This window comes from Drosophila willistoni, assembly GCF_018902025.1.
Source record: "Drosophila willistoni isolate 14030-0811.24 chromosome XL unlocalized genomic scaffold, UCI_dwil_1.1 Seg141, whole genome shotgun sequence".
NCBI lineage: Eukaryota > Metazoa > Arthropoda > Insecta > Diptera > Drosophilidae > Drosophila > Drosophila willistoni.
In genome coordinates this window covers 5,013,903-5,039,352 of record NW_025814052.1, presented here as the reverse complement: position 1 = coordinate 5,039,352, position 25,450 = coordinate 5,013,903, and the positions used below count along the sequence as shown (strand labels likewise).

The following is a 25,450-nucleotide window of genomic DNA, read 5'->3' as shown; positions in this document are numbered from 1 at the left end:
CAATTTGCCATTGGCAGTGTTTAAATGTAATTTGTATGCTTATTTATGTGGCTCGTTTAATTGCAGCAGTTAGAAAGGCAGAAGCTGAGACAAAATGCTACAATCTTATGCAAATCGGCTAATTGTTTAAGCTATGCATACAACTGAGGATAATATATATATAGGTAACCTCCTCCGCCCATTTCCACCCCCTTTAGTTGCGACTGCTGCTGCTGCCGCCTAGTTAAGTTAGTTTGCAAATATTACTATTATTACTTACTAATTTATGAGTGTCATCAATTTTGCTTAATTCACAATTGGCCAAAAACACCTTTTGCATTCACTTTTATTTTGTCGTTTTTTATTGCACTGGTAATTTCATTTTTCATATACACATACATACATACACACACATACATACATATGTAGATACGAGTACACATGTAATTAAATATGATAATTTTGAATATGTGTTTTTGTTTGTTTGTTCCATCTTACTAATGGAGGAAGCCTTCAATGTTGAAGGCAATGCGATGGGAACTTAGTTATTTGAATTTCTGTAAGATTTTTCTTGATTTCCAAGCCGCAGGTTCCACAACAATGAGAACAAAAGGCAACTAATTTCTTTGGATATAAAACTGGATAAGAATATTTGCTAATCGAATAAAATAGGTTTGCTTGTTTTTTTGGTTTTGGAATTAGATTAGCCTCAAGGGCAAACAAATAATTAAGATATATCTTATCTTAATATAAGACTAACAATAAATTAAAAACATTTCAAATAGTAGTTCGATATTTTAATACACTTTTGATTACAAGATTATCACAAGTTTGGACAGTATCTTTATCTTTATAATGGAACAATAATTTTGTTATTTTTCAAGTTAAAATTAAGAGAACTAATACAATTTCTTAGCTTAACAGACATAATAAAAACGACACCCAATTTTCTTAGTCTAACATACAAACTAGTTTTAGTTCAAACTTGATTTGGACTGCAGTTCAGTTCTTCTAGGATTAAATTTGATAAACAAAACAAAAAAAAAAAACGTTTCCTTATGTTGTTAATCTAATGTAACAATCTATTTCAGTCTTTTTTTAATCTTTAATAATAATAATATTGATGGCTTCCCATTCTTGAATCGTTATTAAATAAATATTCATTTCAGCAAGTATGTAAAATCTAAAAACACGTGCGTTTTTCTATGAAGTTTTTGAAACAGTTTTACGTTTTGGGTTTTGTCTGTTTTATTGTTTTCTTTTCGAATCTGTGTCCAATTTTTGTTTCGCATAAATTTTAGTCGTTTGGTCAAGTTTATTGAACCCGTCGCAGTGTGAAGCCAAAATGTATTTGTCGTTAAGTTTGTATGTATTTGTAGAACTCTTCTTAGTACCTAGAACTAGCAACTAGCATCCAGCATATCCGCCCAAGCTGCTATGCAAATATACGCATATTGTCGTTGTCGATGGGTTTCGAGAAACCGGTTGTGAGTCTCCTAAATAGATATTGTCAGGTATTTATAAGCGATGATGTGGACTTATTAGATATAGAATCACTCTGATGCTTAGTTCTAACCTAATCTAATCATCTTCCTGATTTGAGTTACAGTTTCGTTATGAACCTTGAAAACTAAACGAAACACTTTAACTACTTGAAGTTGAGGTATAACGACTATTAATCAACTGATATATGCCACGATATTATCAACATTAGCTCCTTCCCTTCAACTTCAGCGTCAAAGTGTTGAGAGATGAGAGCTGACAAAACATTGATATTAATATTGATCGATCTGGCCATTGTTGGTTTTTTTTTCGTTTTTTTTTTTTTTTTTGTGATTAAATGCTGCTAATTTGTTTGGCTTTCGGCCCAAAGCCGAACAATGGTTAAGCAGCTAGTGCACAGTGGTTCGAAACTATTATATCGTTTGACTTTTGGAATACCCTAAACTGAGCCATTATCTGATTGGCAATTCAAACGCGTTCTGCTCCACTGTTAAGCATGTTTTTATGTGCTTTTCGGAAACCAGAAGATGGGCCCAAATGCGGCGCATGCGTAAAGATTTGCATAACCAAACAGAAATAAGCCGCTGGCTGAACCGGCGAGCAGCACATGGAAATGTGGGTTATTATGAAATCTATGTATATCGACAGAGTGGCAGAGACAATGACTGAGGCAGAGGTAGAGATAGAGGTGACAGCAGATGGTATCAATGGCTTCTAATTGGTCAAATGTTTGTTCGTTTGACCATCTCTGCCTCGATTCTAGTCGAAAAAATTGTTCGATTGGACTATAAATGTGCGTGTCTATGGCAATTGTGGAATTAGTCAACGCTTCCGTTCGTCTTCGAGTAGCAGTCATCGCATTTTGATTTGGAATTTAATTCAACGAGAAAGATGAAACCCTTTGCCTGTATTTTGGTTATCCTGGCTGCTGTCCTATCCGTGGGACAGGCCTCTCTTGGCGGCTTACTCGGCGGTGGCGGCGGCGGCGGCGGTGGCGGTGGCGCTGGAGGAATCGGCCAATTGTTGCAAAGCAAATTGGGTGGACTTGGCGGAGGATTGAGCGGTGGATTAGGCGGATTGGGCGGTGGATTGGGAGGAGGATTGGGTGGCAAACTCGGAGGCGGCGGTGGTGGTGGCGGCGGCGGTGGCGGTGGAAGCTATGGTGGTGGCTACTCTGGTGGTTCAAGCTACGGCGGTGGTTACTCTGGTGGTTCAAGCTACGGCGGCGGATACTCAGCACCAGCCCCTGCTCCAGCACCCGTTGAAAAAGTTATCATTGTCAAAGTCATCAATGAAGGTCACTCTTCGGGAGGCGGTGGTTACTCCTCCGGCGGTGGCTACTCCAATGGCGGTGGTTACTCCTCCGGCGGTGGTTACTCCTCAGGCGGTGGTTACTCCTCGGGTGGTTACTCCTCCGGCGGTGGCTACTCCTCAGGCGGTGGCTGGAAAAAAGGCTGGTAAATTGTATACTCCCCTTTCCACCCCACCAACCTCTTTCAAAATCAAGTTCAAACTGGGCACCAAAAAGAAAAACCTCTTGAAAATTAACCCGAAATTTTCCGTTCATTAGTTTAAGAATTTTTTTTATATACATGTTTAGTACTTAACAACAAAGAAAAATTGTGTTCTTTTTTTTGTGTCTTTTGTTAATCTTTTTCTATTTTTTGTTTTTTTTTTGCTAGAATTTATGCAAAATACAAGAAAAGGAATTTCCATTTTTAATTAGCCATATTATCATTTTTTGTTTTGTTTTCTAAACCGGTCGACGAAACGTCCAACGCACTTCCTACTTGTGACCCAATGCCCCATCAATGTTCTCGCATCCATCGAAATTGGCATTTCATTTGCCAAAGAGCCAAATCAATTTGGTGTAACCCAGAAACGCGAATTGTTAACGCTTTGCAGCGAGACACAAGCAGCTCTCAATTGTTGTTCAATTCTTGATGGATGGATACCCACAGTCAATCGACAAAAGTTTGGGGCCACAAATTTGATTTGATTTTATGCCGCCCATGAAAATTCTTGGTCGTCGTCGTCGTCGTCGCCGTCGCCTACAATTGACCGCAAATGAGCAAAAGTCAAAGAGGCCAACAGATCATTCAAACGATCGATCGTTGTTAAACAATGGCCCAAACGATACAACCGTTCGCTTGGCTTGGCCAACAACACTTTACCACGAAAATTGCTCTGCTCGCTGTTAACTAACAAGATCTGTCGTTGATCGATAATGCCATAAATTTAATTACACCGATCTGATCAGTTATATTTCCGATTCAAATACAAGTCGATCCCTTTATTTTCTAAAGAAATAATATCATCCATTTTATTTTAAATACACTTGCGGAAAAGGGCTCAATGATTTTGAAAAGAAAAGAAAAGCATTATATATTTGGGATTTAGCCTGATCAGATCACTATATCGTTTAAGGACCACAAGTAAAACCTTTCGAAAATAGAAAAAGGAGCCAAATTCGTATTTTTCAATAAAATCGGCAAAATTTGTGTGTTTTTTATCTTTCAATTAAAGGACTTGGAATTGCTTTTCAAATTGGACTTTTTATAGATATGAAAATATAAAATCAATGATTTTCTCGGCCCCATATAGACTGTTAAATCCTAAGAGATAGGACTAAGGAACATTGCCAGAAATTCTTAGGGCAAAGAAGTGAATTATCTATTTATAAATCAACTAAGTAGATTTGAAATTTTATTAAACATAGCCATAGATAAAGACACCAAGAAGTTTGTCAATTTGTTTGATTTTGCATTTAATTTTTCTGAGGATTTCATTTACGGTTTGTAAATCGAGGAAGAGGTGTAATCACATTTGCATAGCATTTTTTGTTTGATTGCAGTGTAATCACCTGTGTCACCTGTTCTTCTTTCTGGTTTGGCAAGCCGTCGAACAATTATGTGGAACTCAATTTCAATCTCAATATTGATGGCTGGCAGGTATCCATCGATAATTGATTGATGTCGACCTGATTTATCTGACATCACGAACTGTGGGGCAACATTTTGTGGCACGGCATAACACGGTGGCACGTTGGCACGGTAGCACTGGCGACACGTGTAATGGCAAATTATGATAGAAGGGGCGTTGCCCCAGCAGTTGCCCCCGAAAAAAGAACAAAAGCGTACGAAATTGAAAGTTGCCAGTTGCAAGATGCCAGTTGCCAATTGCCAATTGGTGGCCAGACATAATGAGGGCCCAAAAGACGAGCTATTCCGAGTGATGCGATGCGACGAGCTGAGATTGTAAGCGGCTTTTTTTTTTTCTTTTTTGCAGATTTGGCAATTACCTACAACTGATTATACGATGTAGACGAAGGCAGCTAGAATCTTAGATGAGTGGTTGGGCGGTTGAGCGGTTGAGTGGCTGACTAACTAACCGACCAACCAACCAACTGACTGAATGAGTTGAGTTGAGCTGAGTGTTTGCTGGCAAATGCTGTATAAATAGCCGAGAGTTGGCCAAGTGGGAAATTAGTTAGTGCACAGCAGCTGCAGAGATGCAATCGAAAATTCTCATTGGTGTTTTGGTGGTCGTTCTCGGCGTTGGAGTCTCCCACGGTGGTTGGAGCAGCGGTGGCGGCGGCGGCGGTTGGAGCAGCGGCGGCGGAGGTGGTTGGTCCTTGGGAGGTGGAAGCTCATCCGGTTGGCCTAGCAGCGGTGGTTGGTCTTCTGGTGGTGGCGGTGGCGGCTGGAAAAGTGGTGGAGGTGGCAGTTCTGGTTGGTCCTCCGGAGGCGTAACCAAAAAAATCATTCTGGTCCCCTCAAGCAGCGGATGGTCGTCGGGAGGATCCTCTGGTTGGCCCAGCAGCAGTGGTTGGTCGTCCAGTGGTGGGGGTGGCGGCAGTGGATGGAAGAGCGGCGGCGGTAGCTCTGGCTGGTCATCGGGTGGAGGAATCAAAAAAATTATTTCCACTTCATGGCCCTCAAGTGGTGGCTGGTCCTTGGGTGGTGGCGGGGGCGGATGGCAATCGGGTGGTGGCGGCAGCAGCGGCTGGAAGAGCGGCGGTGGCGGCGGCTCCGGTTGGTCCTCAGGTGGCAGCAATGGCTGGAGCTGGTAAATCCAAGTGATAACCAAAACGACCCAACCAGAACAAAGCGACATCACTAGAATCTACTGCACCCAACAACTGTATATAACATTTCTCCTTAATCTATCCGTTTAATGTGAATTCCAAAAAGAGTTCATTTTCTTTTTTTTTATATAATTTTTTTGTGAATAAATTTTACAAACATTGTAAAAATTCATCTATCCATTTATGTCCTTTTAAATTTCCAAACAAGACTTGAGTGCAAGGATTTAAGTGGGCACAAGTCAATTTACTCGAAGCCCTTAGACCAATTTCAAAGGTCCTTTGCATGATGTTCGTTATAATACTTTTTTCAGGTCCTTTATAGATTTATAATTACCAATCTATTGAAATTCATATTAGCCCTGATATAACCCCCGGCTATTTTTAGGCTTCGTTTGGGAAATCAGCCAAGTAATAGGAAGAAGGCAATGAGAAGCTGCTGACTAGATAAGGATCTGAGTCAGCTTTAACTTTTGGCTGGTAAACCAAACAGCGGCGAAATACTCACAAGCAAAACGGTTCTGGCCAGGATAGAACGCCAAAACAACCTCGAAACTTCAAAGTAAATCTAAGAAGGACTACTGAAAGAAAAACTGGTCAATCAAAGTCGACGTTTTGTGGGTTTAAGGTGAGGTCAGAGATGGCCTCATCAGGCCTATTTCTAGTCTTTGGGGTCATGTTAGGTTACATTGCTAAAGGACATAGGCAAAGTGGCTTTGGAGGGACTCTTTAATTTTTGAAGCCACAGTAAATAGAATACAATAAAAAAGGTATCTGGTTAATCTAGTAGAGAAAACGAAGCACAGTTCTAAATGGAATGAATTACTTCACTCTTGTCTACCTTTCTATTGCTGTTTCTTATGATCACCAAATTGAGAAAATCGTAAAATTGCAATATAACATTGCAAAAGTTATGGAAAAAGTTACGATTCAACACCTTGGCTAAGTAAAGATTTATGTACTCTAATATTCAAATGGAAACTATTTTAAATTTTATATCCAGATCATTTGCAAAAACAAGTAAATTTGTTCTTTGTCCCTTGGATTGTTCCTTCCATATTTCATGTGATTCCTTCCTACCTATATCCTTTAGTTAGTCGCCGATGAAATGAAAAATGTATATAATTTATATATTTTCTTTATTGGTAGTTGAAAAAAAAAGAGTTTAAGCAATAGATGATGAAAAGCGTAAAACTTTGGGTGAATCTTAGATAACAGAAATAATACATTCCATCACAATGTCTTGGAACACAAGTTGTCAGTGAGTTATCCTCAAGGATTTCTTAGGGATTGCTTTTGAGGAGTCATCTAGATCAGTTACCATCCACCACCGTGCTTGCCGCCACCACCGCCGCCGTATCCACCGCCACCACCGCCTCCGTGCTTGCCGCCACCACCGCCTCCGTTGCCGCCATATCCACCGCCACCACCGCCTCCGTGCTTGCCACCACCACCGCCTCCGTTGCCGCCGTATCCACCACCGCCGTTGCCGCCGTGCTTGCCACCACCGCCTCCGCCGTTGCCGCCGTATCCACCACCGCCGTTACCGCCGTTGCCGCCGTATCCACCGCCACCGCCGCCTCCATGCTTGCCGCCTCCGAAGCCACCGCTGCCACCACCGCCGTATCCTCCGCCTCCACCACCGCCTCCGTGTTTGCCGCCTCCGAAACCACCGCTACCACCACCTCCATATCCTCCGCCACCACCTCCGCCTTGTTTGCCGCCATTGCCGCCTCCTTGCCAGGATATCGAACTGCCACGATTGCCGGCCAATGACTTGCTACCACCTCCATATCCACCGCCGCCACCGCCTCCATGTGAACCACCACCGCCGCCATATCCTCCGCCGCCATTGCCGCCTCCGCCCCCATGTGAACCGCCACCGCCGCCATATCCTCCGCCGCCATTACCTCCACCGCCACCGCCATATCCTCCGCCTCCCCCGCCGCCACCCAATAGGCCGGCCGAGACCAGGGCGCAGAGTAATCCGCAAACGAAAACAAAGATCACAGCGTGACGCATCCTGAATAACTCCAACTGATATTGATTGCTCTCAGAACCTTTAGCTCCAACTGATGCACCATCTGGGCCATGTGCTGGGCTTTTATACACAATTGCAACACTCCAGCTGAGTCATCGAGCTGCCCGATTAGGCATAGAAGTGAAGCGAACAAAACGAAACGGCAACAGCCCAACGGAGCGGAAGGCTGAGAATCGAGCATCGAGAATTTGCAGCACTCATGATTTCTGATTTCTAAAGTTCTCAAGTAGACGCAATACCAATGATGGGAATATCGCGTATACGCCACCGTTGCCAACATCGATGCCAACGTTGACGCTGACGCAGACGCCGACTGTCCACTTGTAAATTGCTGAGCCACGGCTGGGTCATTAATCATGTAGAATGCACAAAATCATAATTTTTTCTAAGGCAAAATGCACTTTATAATAGGCGTAGTCGGCCGGGAGAAGGGAGGGGGATGGGTTGCAATAACTTGCCATTCCCTAAACTCAAGTGTTTCTTGACAAATCTCAAAATGACGTTGGAAGTAGTTGTTGTGTAGTGATAAATTCTAGTTTCTGTTTCTAATGAAGGGCCACAAATAAATTCGGCATATGAATTGAGAATAATAATGAAGTACTTACCATATATTATCGTTCATTTTTCCATACGCCATCTAGACAATCTATGGCAGAGTGGCAAAAAAAAAAAACACCATCTCGATACATCAATGATTTTATGTTTGGCATTTTTTGAATTCATTTTCGTTTTTGGTATTCCCATGTAATATTTCTAGCAATTAATCTTCATTTTCACAGCAGCAGCAGCAGCCAGAGCCAAACAAATGTGTGTGGCACGACACGGACTCATATTCCGCAGCAACAACAGCAAAAACAACAACAACAAACAGGCTAGTTCAATGTCAATTGGCATGCAAACAACTTACAAATACAAATCGAGATGCCTCTTCAAGTGCATTACTTACCATAAATTTCGTAAAATTTTTGTTGTTGTTACTTGCTTTTAACGCGTGCTGCACACACAACAACACACACACACACACACACACACACACACACACGCACACCAAAACACACAAAAGACAGAGTCAAAATCATAACCCATACCCATAGATATAGACACAGTCAAGTCCATAAGACGACCTCAACATCAACATCAGCAGCAAAAGCAGCAGCAGCCAAAGCATTGGCAACCATGCATCAGGCACAGTGGTTTAATGACTCTAATAAACTCTGCTTGCAATCATTAAAATAAATCCAAACAAATCCAAACAAACAAAGAAACAATTCATTAAAATCTTAATGACCATCAAATTAAAAATGTCCTTGGTTAATTAGAATTGAAATTTAAGAATTGTAAGTATTTTTTAATATCTTTCACCTAGTTATGATTCTAATTAAATGTACATACATATATGCTAATAAGTAGATGATTAACACAGCGATGAGATGATAGAAATATATAGCTGATATATAACGATTCTCAGACCTAATCTCGTTAGCAATTTCAATTCCATCATTAATTGCCTCTTGGTCAACCAGAAGGGAAAGTAATTGAAGTCTGTTCTCGTTTTCGAATCCAAAATTTGTCCGAATTGGAATTTATGACTGCTCTTAATTTGATTTTTTCACTTAATTATTTATAAAATCGTTTTGTCTTTTAGACCAAATCGAAAATGTCTTTTATATGGTGAGTTTGGTGGATTTGAGTTTTAAACTCTTGGGCAAAAATGGTTCCTAAGATTGCAAGGAAGTCATACTAAGGACCTTTAGTATTTAGATTGGTGGGCTCCAATGACTAATTTTGAGACCAATTTGAAAACGTTTCCGAAACGGGAACACCCCATGAGCCAATTATCTCTTGCCTCATAAACATCAGTAAGCAATTAAAAATATTAAGTGAACATTAAAAGCATTATTCATAATGGATAAAATGGCATCATCAAAAGTATTATGAATCTTTTTGTATGGGAAAAAAAAGGTTACAGAACGAAATCATAGTTCAAAGGATTACTCTAATCGACTTTAGTCAATTACTAGTTTTTCAAGTATTTTGCATCCACTGTGCATATATGTATATGGTTTTTGTAATGATAATTTATATCATAATAGGTGCTTGTGGCACCCATTACAAACGTTCCACAATCATTTGCGAATGCATAAAATAATAATTACAAAAACAAAACGAAACAAAAATAAAAAACTCAATTTCAATTTCAAGTTTTCAAGTTTAGAATTTTTAATTGTTACGATCCATAACTTTGATGCGTTCTGCTATATGCATTTCGATTTATGCTTCTTGATCGTTTTCCAATGGCCCAAGTAACTAGTGAGAATGCTCGTCAAATTAAAAATAAACTCGACATTTACATGGATAGATAGATAATTGAATAGTTGGCAACATTCATTTTACAATTTTTTTAATAAAAAAAAATTTTAAAAAAAAAAAATGTAGATATATATATGTAGGTACGAAGTTAATAAAATGGAAAAACATTGCGAAATTCAGAGTGGGAAAATTTTTATATGTAGATATGGTACAACATTATGGAATTCCTTTTGTATTTGTTCAGATTTTCCGAGGATTGAATCACCACCAGCCACCACCAAGCGAGGAACCGGATGACCAGCCATCACTGGTCCAACCGCCACCGCCATTGCTCCAACCGTTGCTCCATCCGCCGCCACCATTGGTCCATCCGCTGCCACCATTGCTCCATCCGCCGCCACCATTGCCCCAACCGCCGCCTCCGCCGCCAATTTTGATCACTTTAAAAACCTTCGGTTGGGAGGACCATCCGCTATTCCAACCACTGTTCCATCCGCCGCCACTGCCCCATGGACTTGAGCTCCAACCGGAGCTACGAATGAGTCCAGCTGAGGCACAGGCGATCAATGCGCAAAGCACAATAAGGATTTTCATTTTATATTTTTGTGTGTCAATTGGATTCCTGGTCTTCTCGAAGTGTAGCACTCGAATGATAAGTAACTATCCCCAGCATTCGCTATTTATTCAAAATGTAATACTAAAACCAACTGTGTAGCAAAACTGGAGCTACTACTGGGGCTGGTATCGGGGGTGGGGGCTACAGAATCCACAAAATAAATCTCTCTCAGATAATGGCGTGGGAGAGGGGGGTTGGGTTGTTTTGGTGGCCAAACTGGTGATAAACAACAAACCAGCTCAGCCTCAGCTGGTGCTAAAGTAATTGCAGTTTATTAAACCACTTTGAGCGTCCAATTCTTGACCAGGGTCAACTGCTTTGCCATTGGCTAAAGCAGAAGCAGAAGCAACCTGTGACCATGTTGCAAAATTGCATATAATTCACACTCGCTTGATGGATCATTTCCTCGCCTGCCTCACCAAAGCCAAAGCCAACGCCACCGCCAACGCCAATGTGAATGCGAATGCGAATCCGAATCCGAATGGTAACCATGTTGTATGATAGTGGCCGGTTCATCATTGGCCGGTGGCGGAAACTGACAAATGACCACAAGTTATGCGCCATCTTAAGGCTTAAGCTCTGTCAGCTCGGTGGCAAGCCACCCGTTAGGTGAGTCATTTGTCAGTCAGGTGATGGTTGCACAGTGGTTCAAGTGCTCTCATTAAATTGAGTTCATCATTCGTCACTTTTGTTCTTCATTCTCATCTAATTGCCACGAATTGGTCATCCATCATAAGGTCATCTATTAATATAAGGTGCTTTTACTATCTATAGTATTATTATTTTGTTCCACCTTTCTCATGAATATAGAAAGAAGAAAAAATAATAATTGAGTCCGTTATGCTTCATAGTAGTTACCATTAAAAGAACAGAACGTGTCCTTTGGGTCCTTTTTGATGAGAGCTTTCCGAGAAGTACTTATAAAGAGTACTTAATATAGGTTGTTTTTTTCATTTTTAACTCAGCTTCGCTCCAAACTTCTTTTATGTACATATACACTTCTTTTTGAGGTTTTCATGTTTGAAAATTTTTAAGTAAATCGCAAGAGGCCAAAGCGGCAAATTACGATAAATAAAGCAGCAGTTCCTAATGAATTTTTTACCAATTTTGCAATAGTAGAAGATAATTTTTCTTTTAGCCAAATCGATCCGGTCCCAATAATTCGACAAATGATATAGACCGTCTGAGAATTGAATCACTTGCCAAATCACTGACTAAAATCTGTTAAAATGTTGTAAACTTATATAACTACATATATTGAATAAATTATATTGATGTTTTATCGATTCTTTAATTTTCCAGCTCGATATTTCAAAGTTGAGAAACACATTTGCCTTATGGTAGCTAAAATCTCTGCTTGATTTAAAAATTGTTATGGAGTTTTAGGTAGTTTCATTTACTTTAGTGAAAACATCTTGACAGTCTTAGTATGCCTTATGGCCATAACCTTTTGGACTCTATTTCTATTGCATACTTTTGGGGTTTTTGTTACAATTGAAAGCAATTAACTTTATTCTAAATTGCCCCATTTTGCAAAATACCAAAAGTATATTAGTTCAACTACTTTAGTCTTTTGTTATCCACTGTAATTGTTAATGTGGCGCCAGCTGAACCACAACAACCACACAATTTTCATCATCATCGTCATCGTCATCGCCATCATCGTCATCACCATCATGATGATGAACGTCTTTGCCTTCGTCTTGGTCATTTGTAGAGATTGTTGCAATATTCTCAGTGTTTTGTGGCCTCTTTTCCACAAGTTGTTTTTCTTTTGGTTTAACTTTGGTTTTTGTTTTTGTTTCTTTTTTTTTTGCATAATAAACAAAATTTTAATTGAATTGTCAACGTCTTGGCCAGGTCAAGCAAGACGTCAACAGCAAGCATTATAATAGATAGCATAACACAAAAAAATACGAAAAAGAAAAGACAACCTTCCTTAACTCCTAACTAGCTCAGCTGGTGGGACATAGACCACAGTTTTTATATTCAGCCGTTCTATTTTCGGATGATCCATAGCCAAACGGTTCGCTCGACTTCACCTCCAGGAAATAGCTACCCTTGAGAAAATGCGGCACGGCATAGCCCATTGGCTGCAGCACTCCAGGACAACGTTTGTCCCGAAGACTCGATATCGAATTGCATTGTGCTGACATAAAGTTGAGCTCATTGCCCGGATAGATGGACTCCAAATAGTATTGCCAGGAGCGGGAATGAGCACAGATGGCGGTAAGGCAGCCACTTGGCAAGGGTCCGGTTCCATCTGGATAGAAATCCACATCGCCCAAGGGTTCACGTTTGCCCAGGACTCCCGAATTGCTGTGAATGACATCAACAAATGCCCCATCGCCACGCATTAGACCCGACAGAGTTTCGCCCTCATTGAAACATGGCTTGGCCGGATCCAGGCCAGTGATATGAGGTATCCGTTGTCCCGTATATTCGTGCAAAAACCTTCCAGTAGCGCCAACAATATGTGCACCCAAGCTATGGCCAATCAAATGGATATTGCCAACTGGCACCACATCCAAAAGCTTGACCAGGCTACGAGCAATTATCGCACCGATCTCCCCCGTATTGAAGGCCGACCACGAGTACAGGGTATCCACAAACTGGGCAGCATCAATGGCCTACGAAGAGAAGATGTCATTTGAAACTTGCAGATCGAATGGGTTTCTTTCTGTTGCTTTCATACCACGAAATTGACATCGCCGCGACAACTATAGGCCTTGGAGAAGAGATCTATGGTATCGGAGCCATTGACCGTTGTTGTCCAGCCAGTGGCCAAGATGACAACTTTCTTGTTGGGATCAAAATCTTTGCTCTTCCACAGACCCTCCGGATTTAATAATGGATAGCTTTGCTTAGTGCATGCCGTTCGAAGTTGAAAGCTCATTTTACTTATGTCGGGAGTATATTTCGATTTAACATTATTTGTGCCCACTGCCTGTGAGCCTGAAGGGACATAGAGAAAGAGAGAGAGAGAGAGACAGAGAGAGAGAGAGAGAGATAGAAAGTAAGACTAACACTATTTATTGTTATTTATTTGTTGTTGTACTCACAAATGGCATTTATTGAACTCGCAACAACCTGAAAGGGATAGCCGGCTAATAAATTTTTACTATTCTCAAATATACCCTTAGCCGTGGGCAAAATACTTGAATCAACAAAACTGACACCCAAATTCACCATCGAACCCAATACATCGGGTATACTGAATTCGATGGCATTCAATGGGCTAATCAATGGCAAAACCAATAAAATTAGTTGAAAATTATTTAATTTTTTGATTTGTTTCACTGTCATCCTGATTGAACAGTTCAATACCGACTGAGTGCCGGAAATTGTTTAACAAAATGTATTTATAGCCAATATAAATGTATATAGATGGAAGAGAATCTTGAAACCGGCAATACCTTATATGTGTGTGTGTGTGTGTATGTCTCTATATGTCAGTATGTATGTATGATTGTACATACCTAAATACTCTACTTATATTCTACTCGAATGTAACCATATCGATGCACATCAGAGCAATAGCAATCAGATAAGGTGCACTTGTCACTTAATTAGATTCGGTTTGCCATTCTATATAGCATATAGAAATATTTCTCTTCTCAAAAGTTGTTCTCGTTGTGAGAGATCTGGAGGGGAAAAACAAAACAAACCTCAACCTAAGGCACATTGAAGATAACAATTTTGTTTCATATATATTCTAACAAACTACCTACATATACATACATAGATCATGATAGACCCCCATCAGAGAACTACAACCCCCTCTAGCCAGTGTCAGGGTTGACTCTGATTGCTAATCTTGCTAATAAAAAGCTTTTTTTTCGAATTAGAATATATTGAATATAATTTCAAAGAGCTTTTCACAGAATACATGCCACATTGGAATGAAAAACTCAGCCTAATCCTCTGCAGAGCATTTAGTATGAATTTTTGAGGCGAATGAATATACAAACTGAATCACTGGACTAGAGATCGTATCGAACATTTGTTTGACTATATAGTCACAATCGTCACGTACATAAATGGGCGGCAACAAAACAATGCCATATCCATATTAATGCTTTGATCTGATGTCAGAACGTAAACGTCTCCATACCTAATTAAGCCATTAGTTAGGGAAAAAGCCATTAACATGCCGCATACGTTGGCCAGCCGACAACAATTTGGAGAAGCCCAAAATAAAGAATATATCAAAGAAGTTAACTCTCGATATGCTGAAGTTTATATACTCTTTTAGATCTTAGTCCATTGTGCATCTAAAAAGAATATGTAGATTCTCCCCATCCCTTCATATCATGTCTAGATATCTATTTGTTTCAGTCTCCTATGCAAAGTTGACTACAATGAATCACTATGACTATCACTTGAAGATGTCTTAATGGTACTCTCATTTAATGGTCAACTAGCTTGGCCTCTCTTGTACCCTTTCTGGTCTATGGGCCAGGCTAAGAAACCTACCATCTGCAAGGGTATGGGGAGAAAAACAAAAAAACACATTTAACACAAAAGAGCAGTACATTCAGTTGATATCAGTTAAAAGCTTGTGATTGTGTTATAGATAAGAAGCTTTTCGCTACAATCAAAAAGCTCAGCTTTAACTGCTCCATAATAGAGAGTTAAAGCGACAGAGAGAGTGATAGAGAGTGCGAGAGAGTAGGTAGTTTTTATATATAATTAATATCTCTAGTACAGACTCCACACGATGTATTTGTATATGTGTAGTTGCTTAGACTCGCCTGCTTGCCATAGGGTTCCGATCCATTAGCATCGACATAGAACATGCCCAACTTTCCGTAATTGGCTGCAAATCCCATTATGGCCGCATCACGGCAATTGCGTCCATCCAGGAGGTCGGCATAGTGAGTGCAACGTTTGCCCAGAAAGTCATTTGCATTGCTCGGATAAACAGTCTCCACGAAATAGTCGACGGCTCGATTATGGGAACACGTTATGGGAGCCTCGGCACATCCCGACTTAAAGGGTGCCAAACCCTGGACAAAAAAATCGGCATCTGCCTGACGCCTTGGAGTGCCCAGAATGCCAGGATTTGTGTGTATAATATCAACGAATCTGGCATCGCCACTGCGTACACCAAGCAAATTGTTGCCATCGTAGAAGCATGGATTTGCCGGATCTAGACCAGTGATGCGAGTCAATATCTCGCCACCGGTAAGAGCCTTGTAGTTGCGACCCGTCGAGCCGGCTATCTGAGCACCCAGACTATGGCCGATCACATGCAGACGTGTGGTGATATAATGACGATTCAGTTTAACCAATGCCTTGGCCACATATGCTCCAATTGCTTCCGTATTGAGAGCCGACCAGGTATACAGGGTATCAATGAAATTGCTGGCATCGAGTATCTATATATATGTATGTGTGAAAATCTCTCTCAGTGGCAATTATCTTTAAACTCACCACAAAGTTAGTGTCGTTGCGGCACTGATAAGCCTTGGCCATTGGTCCACTATTTGAATTATTTATGTTCGTTGTCCAGCCGGTGATGAATATAACCATAGGTCTGTCCTGTTGGAAACCCGGCGTCTGCCAGAGATCCTCTGCCCGGGTTAGTGGTACACTGACATTGTGACACTCATCCGTATGCAGTTGGAAACTCATTTTCGACATATCCGGTACAATTTTCGACTGAACAATCCCCAGATCGACAATGGTGCTGCATATGTAATTCAATGCCGAGAAACTAATGTCCAATGGTACACCAATAGCCAGTTGACGTAATTGGTCTTGCAGGAATTGCAATAGATCTTGAAAATCAATCGGAGATTGTCGCTTCTGTACGTCATGTCCTTGAGCCGACAAGTCCATAGCCAGGAGAAGCAATATTATGAATCTATGGGCCAAGGTCATATTGTTGTGTTCCTTCATTGGCTGGTGACAACTGAAAACTGACCCATACGGGTTCCCAACAATTGCCCTTATATCCGACACTCTCATCATCACGTTCCGAGTCTAGGTTTTTGGATTCTGATTTGGGTCTTAGTCTAGACATGAGAATTCAACTTAATCAGTTGCCCCATTTTTCTTTTCGTTTTGTTTTTTTTTTTGACTCTAGAGCGTGCCTAAGCAACTTAATGACGCTTACCCAACTCAGGTAGCTTTCCCCCCCGAAACTAACAAAAAGCAATAACAAAAACCTTTGTGGCAAAGATGGACGTGGAGACGGAGAAGGCGAACAGGCGTAGCCGCGTTTACCAATCGCATAATTATACCCTCTACCTGTACCCTGTGGCCTAAACATGCTAAATTTAATGAATGCAACCAAACAGAAGGAACTGCATTAAGTCCCCCACCATGAAGTCCATCTGCCCCTTCCAAAGCGTTCGCCAAAATATATGCAAACATTTTGCTCCCACTTTTAGAAAACTTTTGGATTTAGGGCATCTTCAAGTCGGTTTTGTGTTGGGAAATTTCAGTGCCAACGAAAAATAGTTGCTGCGTTAGGAAATGTTGATACCAAAATGCCAACTAATAACTAACTGCACTCCCAAAATGCACTCCCCAAAACCCCCATGCCCGCCCCCGAATCAAATGTGGAGGAGGGAGAGATATAGAGAGGCTCTGCTTCTGTTTGATTCATTTTTGTGTTACGGCGATTCGCAATTTTTTGTGTATGTGTGTGTGTGTGTGTGGTGCCCCACTGGCCGCTTCAATTGCTGCTGTTGCTGCACGCTATCCAACCACCAACACAAGAAACCACCGAAACCACCAAACAACATGAGCAACATCCACATGGAAGAAGTTGAGAGCGGCAACCAAGGAGGAGGGGATTGCCCCACTGACTTATGCCTCGAGGATTGAATTCATCCCCCATCGACGCCCATGAACATCAAGTGATTGTCGATGGTGTTGGATAGGCAAATGAGTAAACATAAACATATACGGTTATATTTGAACGGTTTATTCGCAAGTTAGACTTTATTAAATGGCTAATTGCAATATGCAAAATCATATGTGGAAAGTGCCACAGATACGTTTACCCCAAAGTATAAGGTAGTAGTAAATAAATTTTAAAATTCATTTGAATTCATAGCTATAAACTGTATTTACAGAGGCAAACAGGATGTGTTTAGACGCAATTACAAATTATCGAATAGCAACATTCTTTCAATCAGACAATGCATTTCATTCACATGACACAGTTTATTGAAAGAGATTCACACTATTTATTACCCATTAGAAATAGATTTATTAAGGTAATGATTGGCTTTTAAATGCCTTAAACTGTCAATTAGGGTGTTGGTTATTTTATTGAAATCTAATATCCTTTGCCTGAGACATTTGCTCTTACATTGCAAATCCAGGACTGCTTCGACTTATTTTTTGCCATCTATAATATACATATATGTAGACAGATGTATATAAATATGTATAAACTAGTCTAAAAGTCTTGGGGTTTGACACTTTTATTTGATTCATATGTTTTTGGAATGAATAATAGAAATAAGTATTCAAACTGATCAATTTAGTTTGATATTCCTTAATACTTTTCAACGTGCTTGTGATAGTCGTCCTAAATGGACCAGTTCAATTTCTGTTGTTAATATATCCTTAGTTTAATCCAACAAAGAAGTTGATGATTCCTTTAAATTCTTCTTTCAATCAACTTTATTGGATTTCTACTATAATAAGATAACGAATAAATTCTCAATTACTTTATTCATTTAATAAATCAAAAGATGTTAATTTCAAACAATAGTTATAAGAACACACTAAACTAAATATTAGAAAAATGTACTTCATCACCAAGGAATGCCACTTTATACAAGTAATTAATAGCTTTAAGCCTTGTTAGGACTTAAAATTAATTAAACTTATTGCTGAAGAGTTAATTCTAATTATATTGTAAATGACAATTAATTACAGGGTATCAGCCTAGTCATTGCTGTATTCTATTTTTGTCTTCTTTTTTTGGGCATTTTGTAGCTTCTTATTGTGTGTGTGTGTGTGTTTTCTATTCGCTTCACAAAAATGAACACAAAAAATGGCAAATTGTTTGCTCTATGCGATATTTAATGTTTACTTATTAGTTTGCCATGCCTTTTGCAATGTTTCTTTGTGTGTGAGTGACTGACTGACAGACGGACTGACTGACGGACTGACTGAGTGAATAAATGAATGAGTGAATGTGTCAGAGCTGCGACGCATGAAGTTGGCTCCCAACATATTTCGGCTGGCTAACGTCTTTAATTGCACTTATGTACATACATACATACATAATCGGTGGAAAACTTTTTCTCCTACAAAACAAAAAATGTTTGTAGTTTACAAAAAAACGTTTATAAATATTCTTATTCCCATACATAATCTGTACCTAGATCCATTCACCTTGACTTGAATTTGACTTACTGATCAAGTCAATTAGCTGCTCAATTGGCGGACTTGTGCCAAAAGTTTTGTTGTAGCTTCCGCCTTCAGAAGAAAAAACATAAAAGAAAGAAGAGATAAAAAATCAACAGCGAAAGAAAACAAAAGTCATTTAAATCATTGACAGGGAGAGAGGGGACAAGTTCATAGGTGTAAGGGTGTAAGTGGTGGGAGGTGTAGGTGAAGGAGACTTATGCAATTCTCTCGACGAGAACTACCAAAAACTACCGCAATATACAAAATATTACGTATACGCACCATGTTGCAGCAACAGACATGTAATAACCAAGAGAGTAAGTGCAGCAAAAATTATCAGTACCCCAAGAAAAACCGACGTTCGACAGGCAGCCAGACTAACAGGCAGATGTCCAATTGCAACAGACAAAAAATAACAAAAGCCAAACCAAGCCAAGCCAAAGCTTTGGAAAATGCAGGAAAAACTATGGCAAAACTGTGCACAAGCCCCGCTCCATCGCCCCCTGGCCCCAACACCTGAAGCATGGCCAAAGCATATAAATGAAACCGAGTCTGGGTAAAAGAAATTAGTCGACTTGAAACATTTCGCCGCGACGGTCTAACCATATCGAAAAGAAACCCACACATCCAACCATGTACACCTTTCTGCTGATCCTGGTTCTGGTCCAACTAATGGCTGGCACTCAGTGTGCGCCTAGCGGCGAGGATATATCATCGATTGTCCATTCGGCTGGCCTATTGGGCAGCTATGCGGGTGCCCTGAGTGGCGGTGAGGCCTTGGATAAAATCAATTTCGATACCCACTCCCACGACTTTGGCGGGGAGCATTTGGGCTCATTCGGTGATCATTTGAGTGAGGATCATTTCCCAGCAGACTATGGCAGTGATGGTGGCTCAGCGGGCGTGGAATATGCCGAGGCTAGTGAATTGCATGCCCACTTCGATCACGAACACGAAAGTGAACCCGAGAAGCCTGTGCCGGGCATCGATCATGGCAAGGGAGCCTTCAGTTATAGCACACTCTACGAGTTCAAGGATCGCGACGAGCATGAACAGCATCAGCTGCAACATCAGCAATTGGAACAACAAGTGGAACATGAATCACAACTGGATCTCATTTCCCATCATCATCAAGATCATGATTTCGACTTGCATTAGAATTGCTGTGATAGTTGTTTTTCAATGTTGGATTATCGTTTTACATAGGTTATCTATAGACTGTTTCCATTTTTTTTTGTCCCCATTTTCTCACATATACTATACTAGTTTTGACTTATCCAATTTGTCAAGAACCTAGATGAATTCTGTAAACTAATCATTTGAATAAGTTCTGTCAAAATTAAAAACATTCTCTAACCAAAAAAAAAACAAAAAAAAACAAAATAAACTACGCCTAATTGTTTTGGCTGTTTATTAATAAACTCTTTCCGCCCTAATACCAAGCGAGTTTTCATTTAGTTAGTGGGGGGCGAAATTAATCTACATATGTATGTACATATTTTTATGTACCCAATATTCACAAATAATCTAATAAGAAAATGTTGTTTAAGTTTTGGCTAAAAATGTGAAGCTAATTGCTTGTTAGCCAGTGCCTGATTATCCATAGTGCAGTATAAATAGCAGGATGATTTCAGATCAAAAAAACTGTAACAAGATTCTCGATCACTAAACGGTGTATTCATTGTTCATTTATTTACCAAAATTACAGTCTTAGCAAAATGTGTGAATTGACAAACATTTAATGTAAAAAATTTGGAAAATTCTTTAACCTCTTAACTTTGAGAATTTGTAACTTCGTCAAAAGCTGTTTTAATGCTTTTAAATTAAATTTCAAATTAAATTCCTAAGTACACCAATTATCAGCTTATCTTTTCAAACGAGACAAAGAAAGGCAAAATATTTCAATAAACTCTAATTTCTTGAAGCTCCAATTTCGTCAATTTTAGAGTATGTATTTCAAAAATTTATGTGTTTATGTCATTAATTTGGTTATTTTGCTGACCTTCTTGACCTAAATTAAAGCTTCTTAAAAGTTGCATAAGCCTACAAACATTATTAGTAGATAAATATGGCTTGGTTTTAACTTAATAAGTATCTTCATAAACATTGCCATAATATAGTTGTTAATTCGTAATTAGTCTAAAACATATAATAAAATAATTTTCCGGGCTAACTTCGATTGCTCAATCAATGTATGATCTGAGATAAGAAATTTATCTACATGGCATATAATTGGATATTTTATCTTGGCTGAGTGTAATGGAGTTGTCGTGTTCAATTAGTAAGCCACTGCCACTTGGTCAGTGCCTTTGTCAAGTATCCAACGATTCCAGCCTTGATGGGCGTTCAGCCAAAACCTCGTATATCCGTTCATTTGGGTATATAAGTTGATTTTTCATTTATTATTTAGAAGTTGTTAAAAGAAATGTCATTGTGTTTCATAGTAGTCGCTAGTTTGTTGACAATTCCAGGCAATACGTTGGCTTTGCCATCGCCTCCTGTTCAACTGGAGCAACACATGAACAACGGTGCGTATGCGTAATACTCAATAGTAATATAATTGAAATTAGTTTATTTTGCAACTTTTTTTTAGCCTATGGTCCTGCTATTCATATCAGTTCAGGTGTACTACAATTAGCCCCACCCGATGAGCAAACCCAGTTGCTTCTGATGCCCAGCCTGTACCCAACGCCACCTCATCCAATATGGTCTCAGATCTACTTGGATAATTTGCCAACCTCACCCATTTTACCCACTCGCGAGTCGCAGCACATTTCGATTAGCGATAATGTAGATTTTCCTTCACGTCATGTGAATCTCAATGAGTTGAAGTTGACTCTGGCTCAGCATCAGTTGGATCAGCTAAAACCTCATTCCCATGGACGTTGATTCGCCCATTGATCAGTGCTTAACTGTTATGTAGAAATGGAAAAGGGAAAATAAAACGATTTAATTGCAATTAATAATTAGTTTAAATGTTTCGCATTAAGCAAGTGATGAGTGCATTTAGGATCACAAACGAATTTCAATTCCAACTGCAATGAAACTCACTAATCCAATCAAAATTGAATTAATTGAATTAATCAAAATTGACGAATTAATTGAATTTTTTAATTCGTTTTCATGACATCTTAAAATTAAGTCAATATAGTCCATAATTTTTAAATTTACAGAATTAAAGATTGACAAAATTGATGATCTCTCATTTATTTAGAGAATTTGTCTATTAAAGGTTGTAATCAATCTTTAGTCTGAATTTCTGTGGAAGATTTTTAAGAGATTTAAAAAGGATTATCTTTTTCTTATTGCAATTCGACATATTTTTAAATGAAAAACCATGATTATATATAGAATTATAAAATAGATAAGCCACTGTGCATGGAAAGTAGATAATACGTGGATACAAATCGAATCAAAGTCCAAATTTTAGAGTAATTAATAAATATTCTTAGTGGGTAAACGGAAATTTCGCTTAAAGTTAAATTTTTAACCGGAATTCGAAACGGAATTTAAATTTGAAAGTCTGCTACTAAGATCCATCAATACGTTCACAGTTAGCATTAAGGTGTTAATTTTGTTTCTAGAATCTCACAATGAACTCTGCCTACTAACCGTCTCCCCTCCCACTCCCCGATTGGCCACTGTCCCCAGGGACAGTTTACCATTGCCTTGAGTTAACTGAATAGAAAAACCCCAAAATAAAAAAACACACACACACACAAACGACAACGTTTCAACAAGTTCTGTTAACTTATTGCATAAGATCCATCAGATCCGTAAGGTCATAATAATTTGAGGTTATTTGGATATGTAATATATATTTTTTATTTGTGAGAGGAAATATAGTTAAGGTATATACATATATATACAAATTTCTACATATTGATCGAGAAAATAAAAAAAATAACAGTCGTTTTTAGAACTAGGAAAAATAATAGTTTCGATGAGTCAGTAAGATTAAGTCGTCTTAGAGTTGAGTAGACCAGTTGGTGAGCTGTAGGAAGGAGGAAGGATTGCGGATTCTAGGAACTTCTTTAGCAGCCGGAGGCCAACTTTTCCCAAATGCCGCCGCTCTTCCAGCCGCTGCCGGCATTGTAGCCACCATTGTAGCCACCGTTGTAACCGCCATTGTAGCCGCCATTGTAACCGGCATTGTAGCCTCCATTATAGCCATTATTCCAGCCACTGCTGGAGCCAATTGAGGAGGAAGCCGAGGCCGAAGAGGAGGCACTGGAATAGGACACTGGAGCAGCTGGTGGCCCATAGACAGGAGCTGGCACACGGTTCTCACTGCTATCTCCCTCATCGACAATCAATTTGATTGTCTTAACATATTGCTGCGATTGGGGAGCTGGTGCAGGAATAACAGAAATTGGAGCAGGAGCTGGAACTGCAACTGGAGCTGGAGCCGGAATGGGTTGCACATAACGCGCAACTGGAGCAGGAGCAGGTGCAGGATAGGACACTGCAACTGGAGCAGGTTGAACGCGGACGACAGGAGCAGGAGCCGGTACAGTGTAGGTCACTGGAGCAACTGGTGCTGGTTGAACACGCACAACTGGAGCTGGAGCTGGGGCAGAATAGACAACAGGTGCGGGAGCTGGGGCAGAGTAGACAACAGGTGCGGGAGCAGGAGCGGAATAGGTAACTGGTGCGGGAGCTGGCGCGGAATAAGTAACTGGTGCGGGAGCTGGAGCAGAGTAGACAACAGGTGCGGGAGCTGGAGCGGAGTAAGGTGATGCTCCATAGGTAACTGGGGCTGGGGCCGAGTAAGGTGATGCTCCATAGGAGACTGGTGCTGCAGCTGGGGCAGAGTATGAGCTAGAAGCGCTGGCACTGGAACTGGCACTGCTGGAATAACCAAAGCCGGAACCGCCGCTATATCCGCCCGAGGATGGCTGTTCGATGACCTTGATGATCTTCACCACTTGCTCACCGCCGCTGGGGTAGCTGTAGCCGCCGTTGCCGCCATAGCTGCCGCCGTAGCTTCCGCTATAACTGGAGCCGGAGCTGGAGCCACTGCTGTAAACTGGACGACTGGGCTGGGAGTAATAACCTTGGCTGTAGCCACCAGAGTAGCCACCACTTCCGTAACCGGAACCACCATAGCTTGAACCACCGCCCAAGCCGCCGCCGACGCCGCCTCCACTCAGAGCCTTAAGCAGAGCCAATTTGGCGCCAAGCAGTGCATTAGCTGGAGCAGACAAGGCCAGAAGGGCCATCACAATGCCAACGTATAATTTCATATTTGAATGTTTCTCCTCTTGGATGCTTTGGTTACCTGAAACAAAACTCAACTGATGTCCCAAATTGCCAAAACGCACAAATTTATAGGCCACAACGGCGTGTGGCTTGCTCTCTCAAGGCGTGTGTGTGTGTGTCTCTCAATGTGTGTGTGTGTGTAGTTCTAATCTATGCTCCCAGATGAAGCTGGAAGCTGTTTGCTTAATTCATAAATAGTTACTTATGGGCCACGACAGTCACACACACACAGAAGGCAGACAGACGGACAAACTAAGGCGGGGTCCCCATCATCTATGTATTCATCCAACCATCCATCCATCCATCCATCTATCCAACTAGCCAGTTATCTATCTACATATCTATCGAGCCATCTAACCATGAGTGCTTGTATGTTCGACTGTCTGTCTGTCTGTCCGTTGGTCTGTCAACTCAACTACTTAACCATCAAGTGAGATATTTTCTCGCATCTCTGTGTAAATAAAGCACACAACGAAGATCATCATTTTGGTTAGTCGTCGCCGGGCATAAGCGATCAGAAACCAAAACCCCAAAACCAAATCTATTGGCAAGTAGCACAGGTAATTCCCCAAAAAATACAATCAACACTTGAAGAAATTTCTCTGAATAAAAACTTAAAATTAAAAAAGTCAATGTCCTCTCAAGGACAGTATTTTTAGACTCCATTAATCAAAACGTATTCATGTTCAAGGAGAGACCAATTTTGGGATCCTTTTTTGGTTTATCTTGCTTCTGCTTATACCGGTATGAAATACTTTAATTTACGTCCTTTTTTCCATTCATTAGTTAAATGTTAGATAGCTTAAGATCAAGAATTATTCAATTTTATTCACAATTCTCAAAGTTAACTAATTAAGAATTATAACTGAATTATCTTGTGCTGATTAAGATTCTGTAAGTATTGAATCCAAGGTTTCATAATGCCCAAAAAGTGTAAATTTGTATTAAAACTTTATATTTAAAATTAAGAAATCATTTTGTTGGGTTGGGAGACCATTTTGTTTATAATCAAAGTCATTATGTTTTTGACCGTCCTACATAACTTCGCCAAAAGATTTTTCTTCAGAAGAATGGAGTATGTACAGACCTTAATTATAATGAGTTTCTATTTGAAAGACAAGTTCCCTTTATTTACATATATCTAGAGTACGTATTTGGATTATTAAACTGGTCTAAGACCACACACACGAGATTTACAATATAATTATCTTATCTACCTATATTCGTTTTTCTGAGTGTATATTTTGCTGCCTAACCCTTTTGCATAAACGTCTTC

General features: G+C 40.1%; 9 protein-coding genes across 9 annotated transcripts; 4 read left to right on the top strand and 5 right to left on the bottom strand.

The window, feature by feature from the left end:
* Window positions 1-2,373: 2,373 nt before the first annotated feature.
* Window positions 2,374-2,943, top strand: LOC6648922 (glycine-rich protein 23). The gene has a single exon (XM_002071415.1). The coding sequence runs from the start codon at window positions 2,374-2,376 to the stop codon at window positions 2,941-2,943; it is 570 nt and encodes a 189-aa protein (XP_002071451.1).
* Window positions 2,944-4,993: 2,050 nt separating this feature from the next.
* Window positions 4,994-5,554, top strand: LOC124460424 (uncharacterized transmembrane protein DDB_G0289901). The gene has a single exon (XM_047011146.1). It carries the CDS (start codon window positions 4,994-4,996, stop codon window positions 5,552-5,554), a length of 561 nt encoding a protein of 186 aa, XP_046867102.1.
* Window positions 5,555-6,883: 1,329 nt separating this feature from the next.
* Window positions 6,884-7,608, bottom strand: LOC6648506 (glycine-rich protein DOT1). Its single transcript, XM_023179540.1, has 3 exons — window positions 7,351-7,608; window positions 7,186-7,272; window positions 6,884-7,146 (listed from the first exon to the last, which is right to left on the bottom strand). The coding sequence occupies exons 1-3, from the start codon at window positions 7,586-7,588 to the stop codon at window positions 6,884-6,886; spliced, it is 588 nt and encodes a 195-aa protein (XP_023035308.1). The 5' UTR covers window positions 7,589-7,608.
* Window positions 7,609-10,044: 2,436 nt separating this feature from the next.
* LOC6648505 (glycine-rich protein DC9.1) lies at window positions 10,045-10,544 on the bottom strand. Its single transcript, XM_002071412.4, has one exon. The coding sequence runs from the start codon at window positions 10,509-10,511 to the stop codon at window positions 10,179-10,181; it is 333 nt and encodes a 110-aa protein (XP_002071448.1). The 5' UTR covers window positions 10,512-10,544; the 3' UTR covers window positions 10,045-10,178.
* Window positions 10,545-12,363: 1,819 nt separating this feature from the next.
* LOC6648504 (vitellogenin-3) lies at window positions 12,364-13,863 on the bottom strand. The gene is made up of 3 exons (XM_002071411.4): window positions 13,596-13,863; window positions 13,229-13,488; window positions 12,364-13,163 (listed from the first exon to the last, which is right to left on the bottom strand). The coding sequence occupies exons 1-3, from the start codon at window positions 13,837-13,839 to the stop codon at window positions 12,489-12,491; spliced, it is 1,179 nt and encodes a 392-aa protein (XP_002071447.1). The 5' UTR covers window positions 13,840-13,863; the 3' UTR covers window positions 12,364-12,488.
* A 1,206-nt stretch (window positions 13,864-15,069) lies between these two features.
* LOC6648503 (phospholipase A1) lies at window positions 15,070-16,495 on the bottom strand. Its single transcript, XM_002071410.4, has 2 exons — window positions 15,970-16,495; window positions 15,070-15,914 (listed from the first exon to the last, which is right to left on the bottom strand). Exons 1-2 carry the CDS (start codon window positions 16,435-16,437, stop codon window positions 15,216-15,218), a joined length of 1,167 nt encoding a protein of 388 aa, XP_002071446.3. The 5' UTR covers window positions 16,438-16,495; the 3' UTR covers window positions 15,070-15,215.
* Window positions 16,496-19,545: 3,050 nt separating this feature from the next.
* LOC6648502 lies at window positions 19,546-20,070 on the top strand. The gene has a single exon (XM_002071409.1). The coding sequence runs from the start codon at window positions 19,546-19,548 to the stop codon at window positions 20,068-20,070; it is 525 nt and encodes a 174-aa protein (XP_002071445.1).
* Window positions 20,071-21,337: 1,267 nt separating this feature from the next.
* LOC6648501 lies at window positions 21,338-21,801 on the top strand. Its single transcript, XM_002071408.1, has 2 exons — window positions 21,338-21,440; window positions 21,506-21,801. The coding sequence occupies exons 1-2, from the start codon at window positions 21,338-21,340 to the stop codon at window positions 21,799-21,801; spliced, it is 399 nt and encodes a 132-aa protein (XP_002071444.1).
* A 1,145-nt stretch (window positions 21,802-22,946) lies between these two features.
* LOC6648500 (skin secretory protein xP2) lies at window positions 22,947-24,158 on the bottom strand. Its single transcript, XM_002071407.1, has one exon. The coding sequence runs from the start codon at window positions 24,156-24,158 to the stop codon at window positions 22,947-22,949; it is 1,212 nt and encodes a 403-aa protein (XP_002071443.1).
* Between the last annotated feature and the right edge of the window lie 1,292 nt (window positions 24,159-25,450).

Excerpts from the sequence above, each read along its gene's own strand:
- LOC6648922 (XM_002071415.1), top strand. The coding sequence starts at position 2,374 with ATGAAACCCTTTGCCTGTATTTTGGTTATCCTGGCTGCTGTCCTATCC.
- LOC124460424 (XM_047011146.1), top strand. The coding sequence starts at position 4,994 with ATGCAATCGAAAATTCTCATTGGTGTTTTGGTGGTCGTTCTCGGCGTT.
- LOC6648506 (XM_023179540.1), bottom strand. The coding sequence starts at position 7,588 with ATGCGTCACGCTGTGATCTTTGTTTTCGTTTGCGGATTACTCTGCGCC. Across the intron at positions 7,273-7,350 it reads CGGCGGTGGATATGGAGGTG|GTGGTGGCGGAGGATATGGA; the intron begins GTAGCAAGTCAT and ends AACAAGGCGGAG. Across the intron at positions 7,147-7,185 it reads TGGAGGCGGAGGATACGGCG|GCGGCGGTGGCGGTGGATAC; the intron begins GTGGTGGCAGCG and ends GCAAGCATGGAG.
- LOC6648505 (XM_002071412.4), bottom strand. The coding sequence starts at position 10,511 with ATGAAAATCCTTATTGTGCTTTGCGCATTGATCGCCTGTGCCTCAGCT.
- LOC6648504 (XM_002071411.4), bottom strand. The coding sequence starts at position 13,839 with ATGACAGTGAAACAAATCAAAAAATTAAATAATTTTCAACTAATTTTA. Across the intron at positions 13,489-13,595 it reads GAGTTCAATAAATGCCATTT|GCTCACAGGCAGTGGGCACA; the intron begins GTGAGTACAACA and ends ATGTCCCTTCAG. Across the intron at positions 13,164-13,228 it reads GCGGCGATGTCAATTTCGTG|GCCATTGATGCTGCCCAGTT; the intron begins GTATGAAAGCAA and ends TTCTCTTCGTAG.
- LOC6648503 (XM_002071410.4), bottom strand. The coding sequence starts at position 16,437 with ATGAAGGAACACAACAATATGACCTTGGCCCATAGATTCATAATATTG. Across the intron at positions 15,915-15,969 it reads GCAACGACACTAACTTTGTG|ATACTCGATGCCAGCAATTT; the intron begins GTGAGTTTAAAG and ends ACATATATATAG.
- LOC6648502 (XM_002071409.1), top strand. The coding sequence starts at position 19,546 with ATGTACACCTTTCTGCTGATCCTGGTTCTGGTCCAACTAATGGCTGGC.
- LOC6648501 (XM_002071408.1), top strand. The coding sequence starts at position 21,338 with ATGTCATTGTGTTTCATAGTAGTCGCTAGTTTGTTGACAATTCCAGGC. Across the intron at positions 21,441-21,505 it reads GGAGCAACACATGAACAACG|CCTATGGTCCTGCTATTCAT; the intron begins GTGCGTATGCGT and ends ACTTTTTTTTAG.
- LOC6648500 (XM_002071407.1), bottom strand. The coding sequence starts at position 24,158 with ATGAAATTATACGTTGGCATTGTGATGGCCCTTCTGGCCTTGTCTGCT.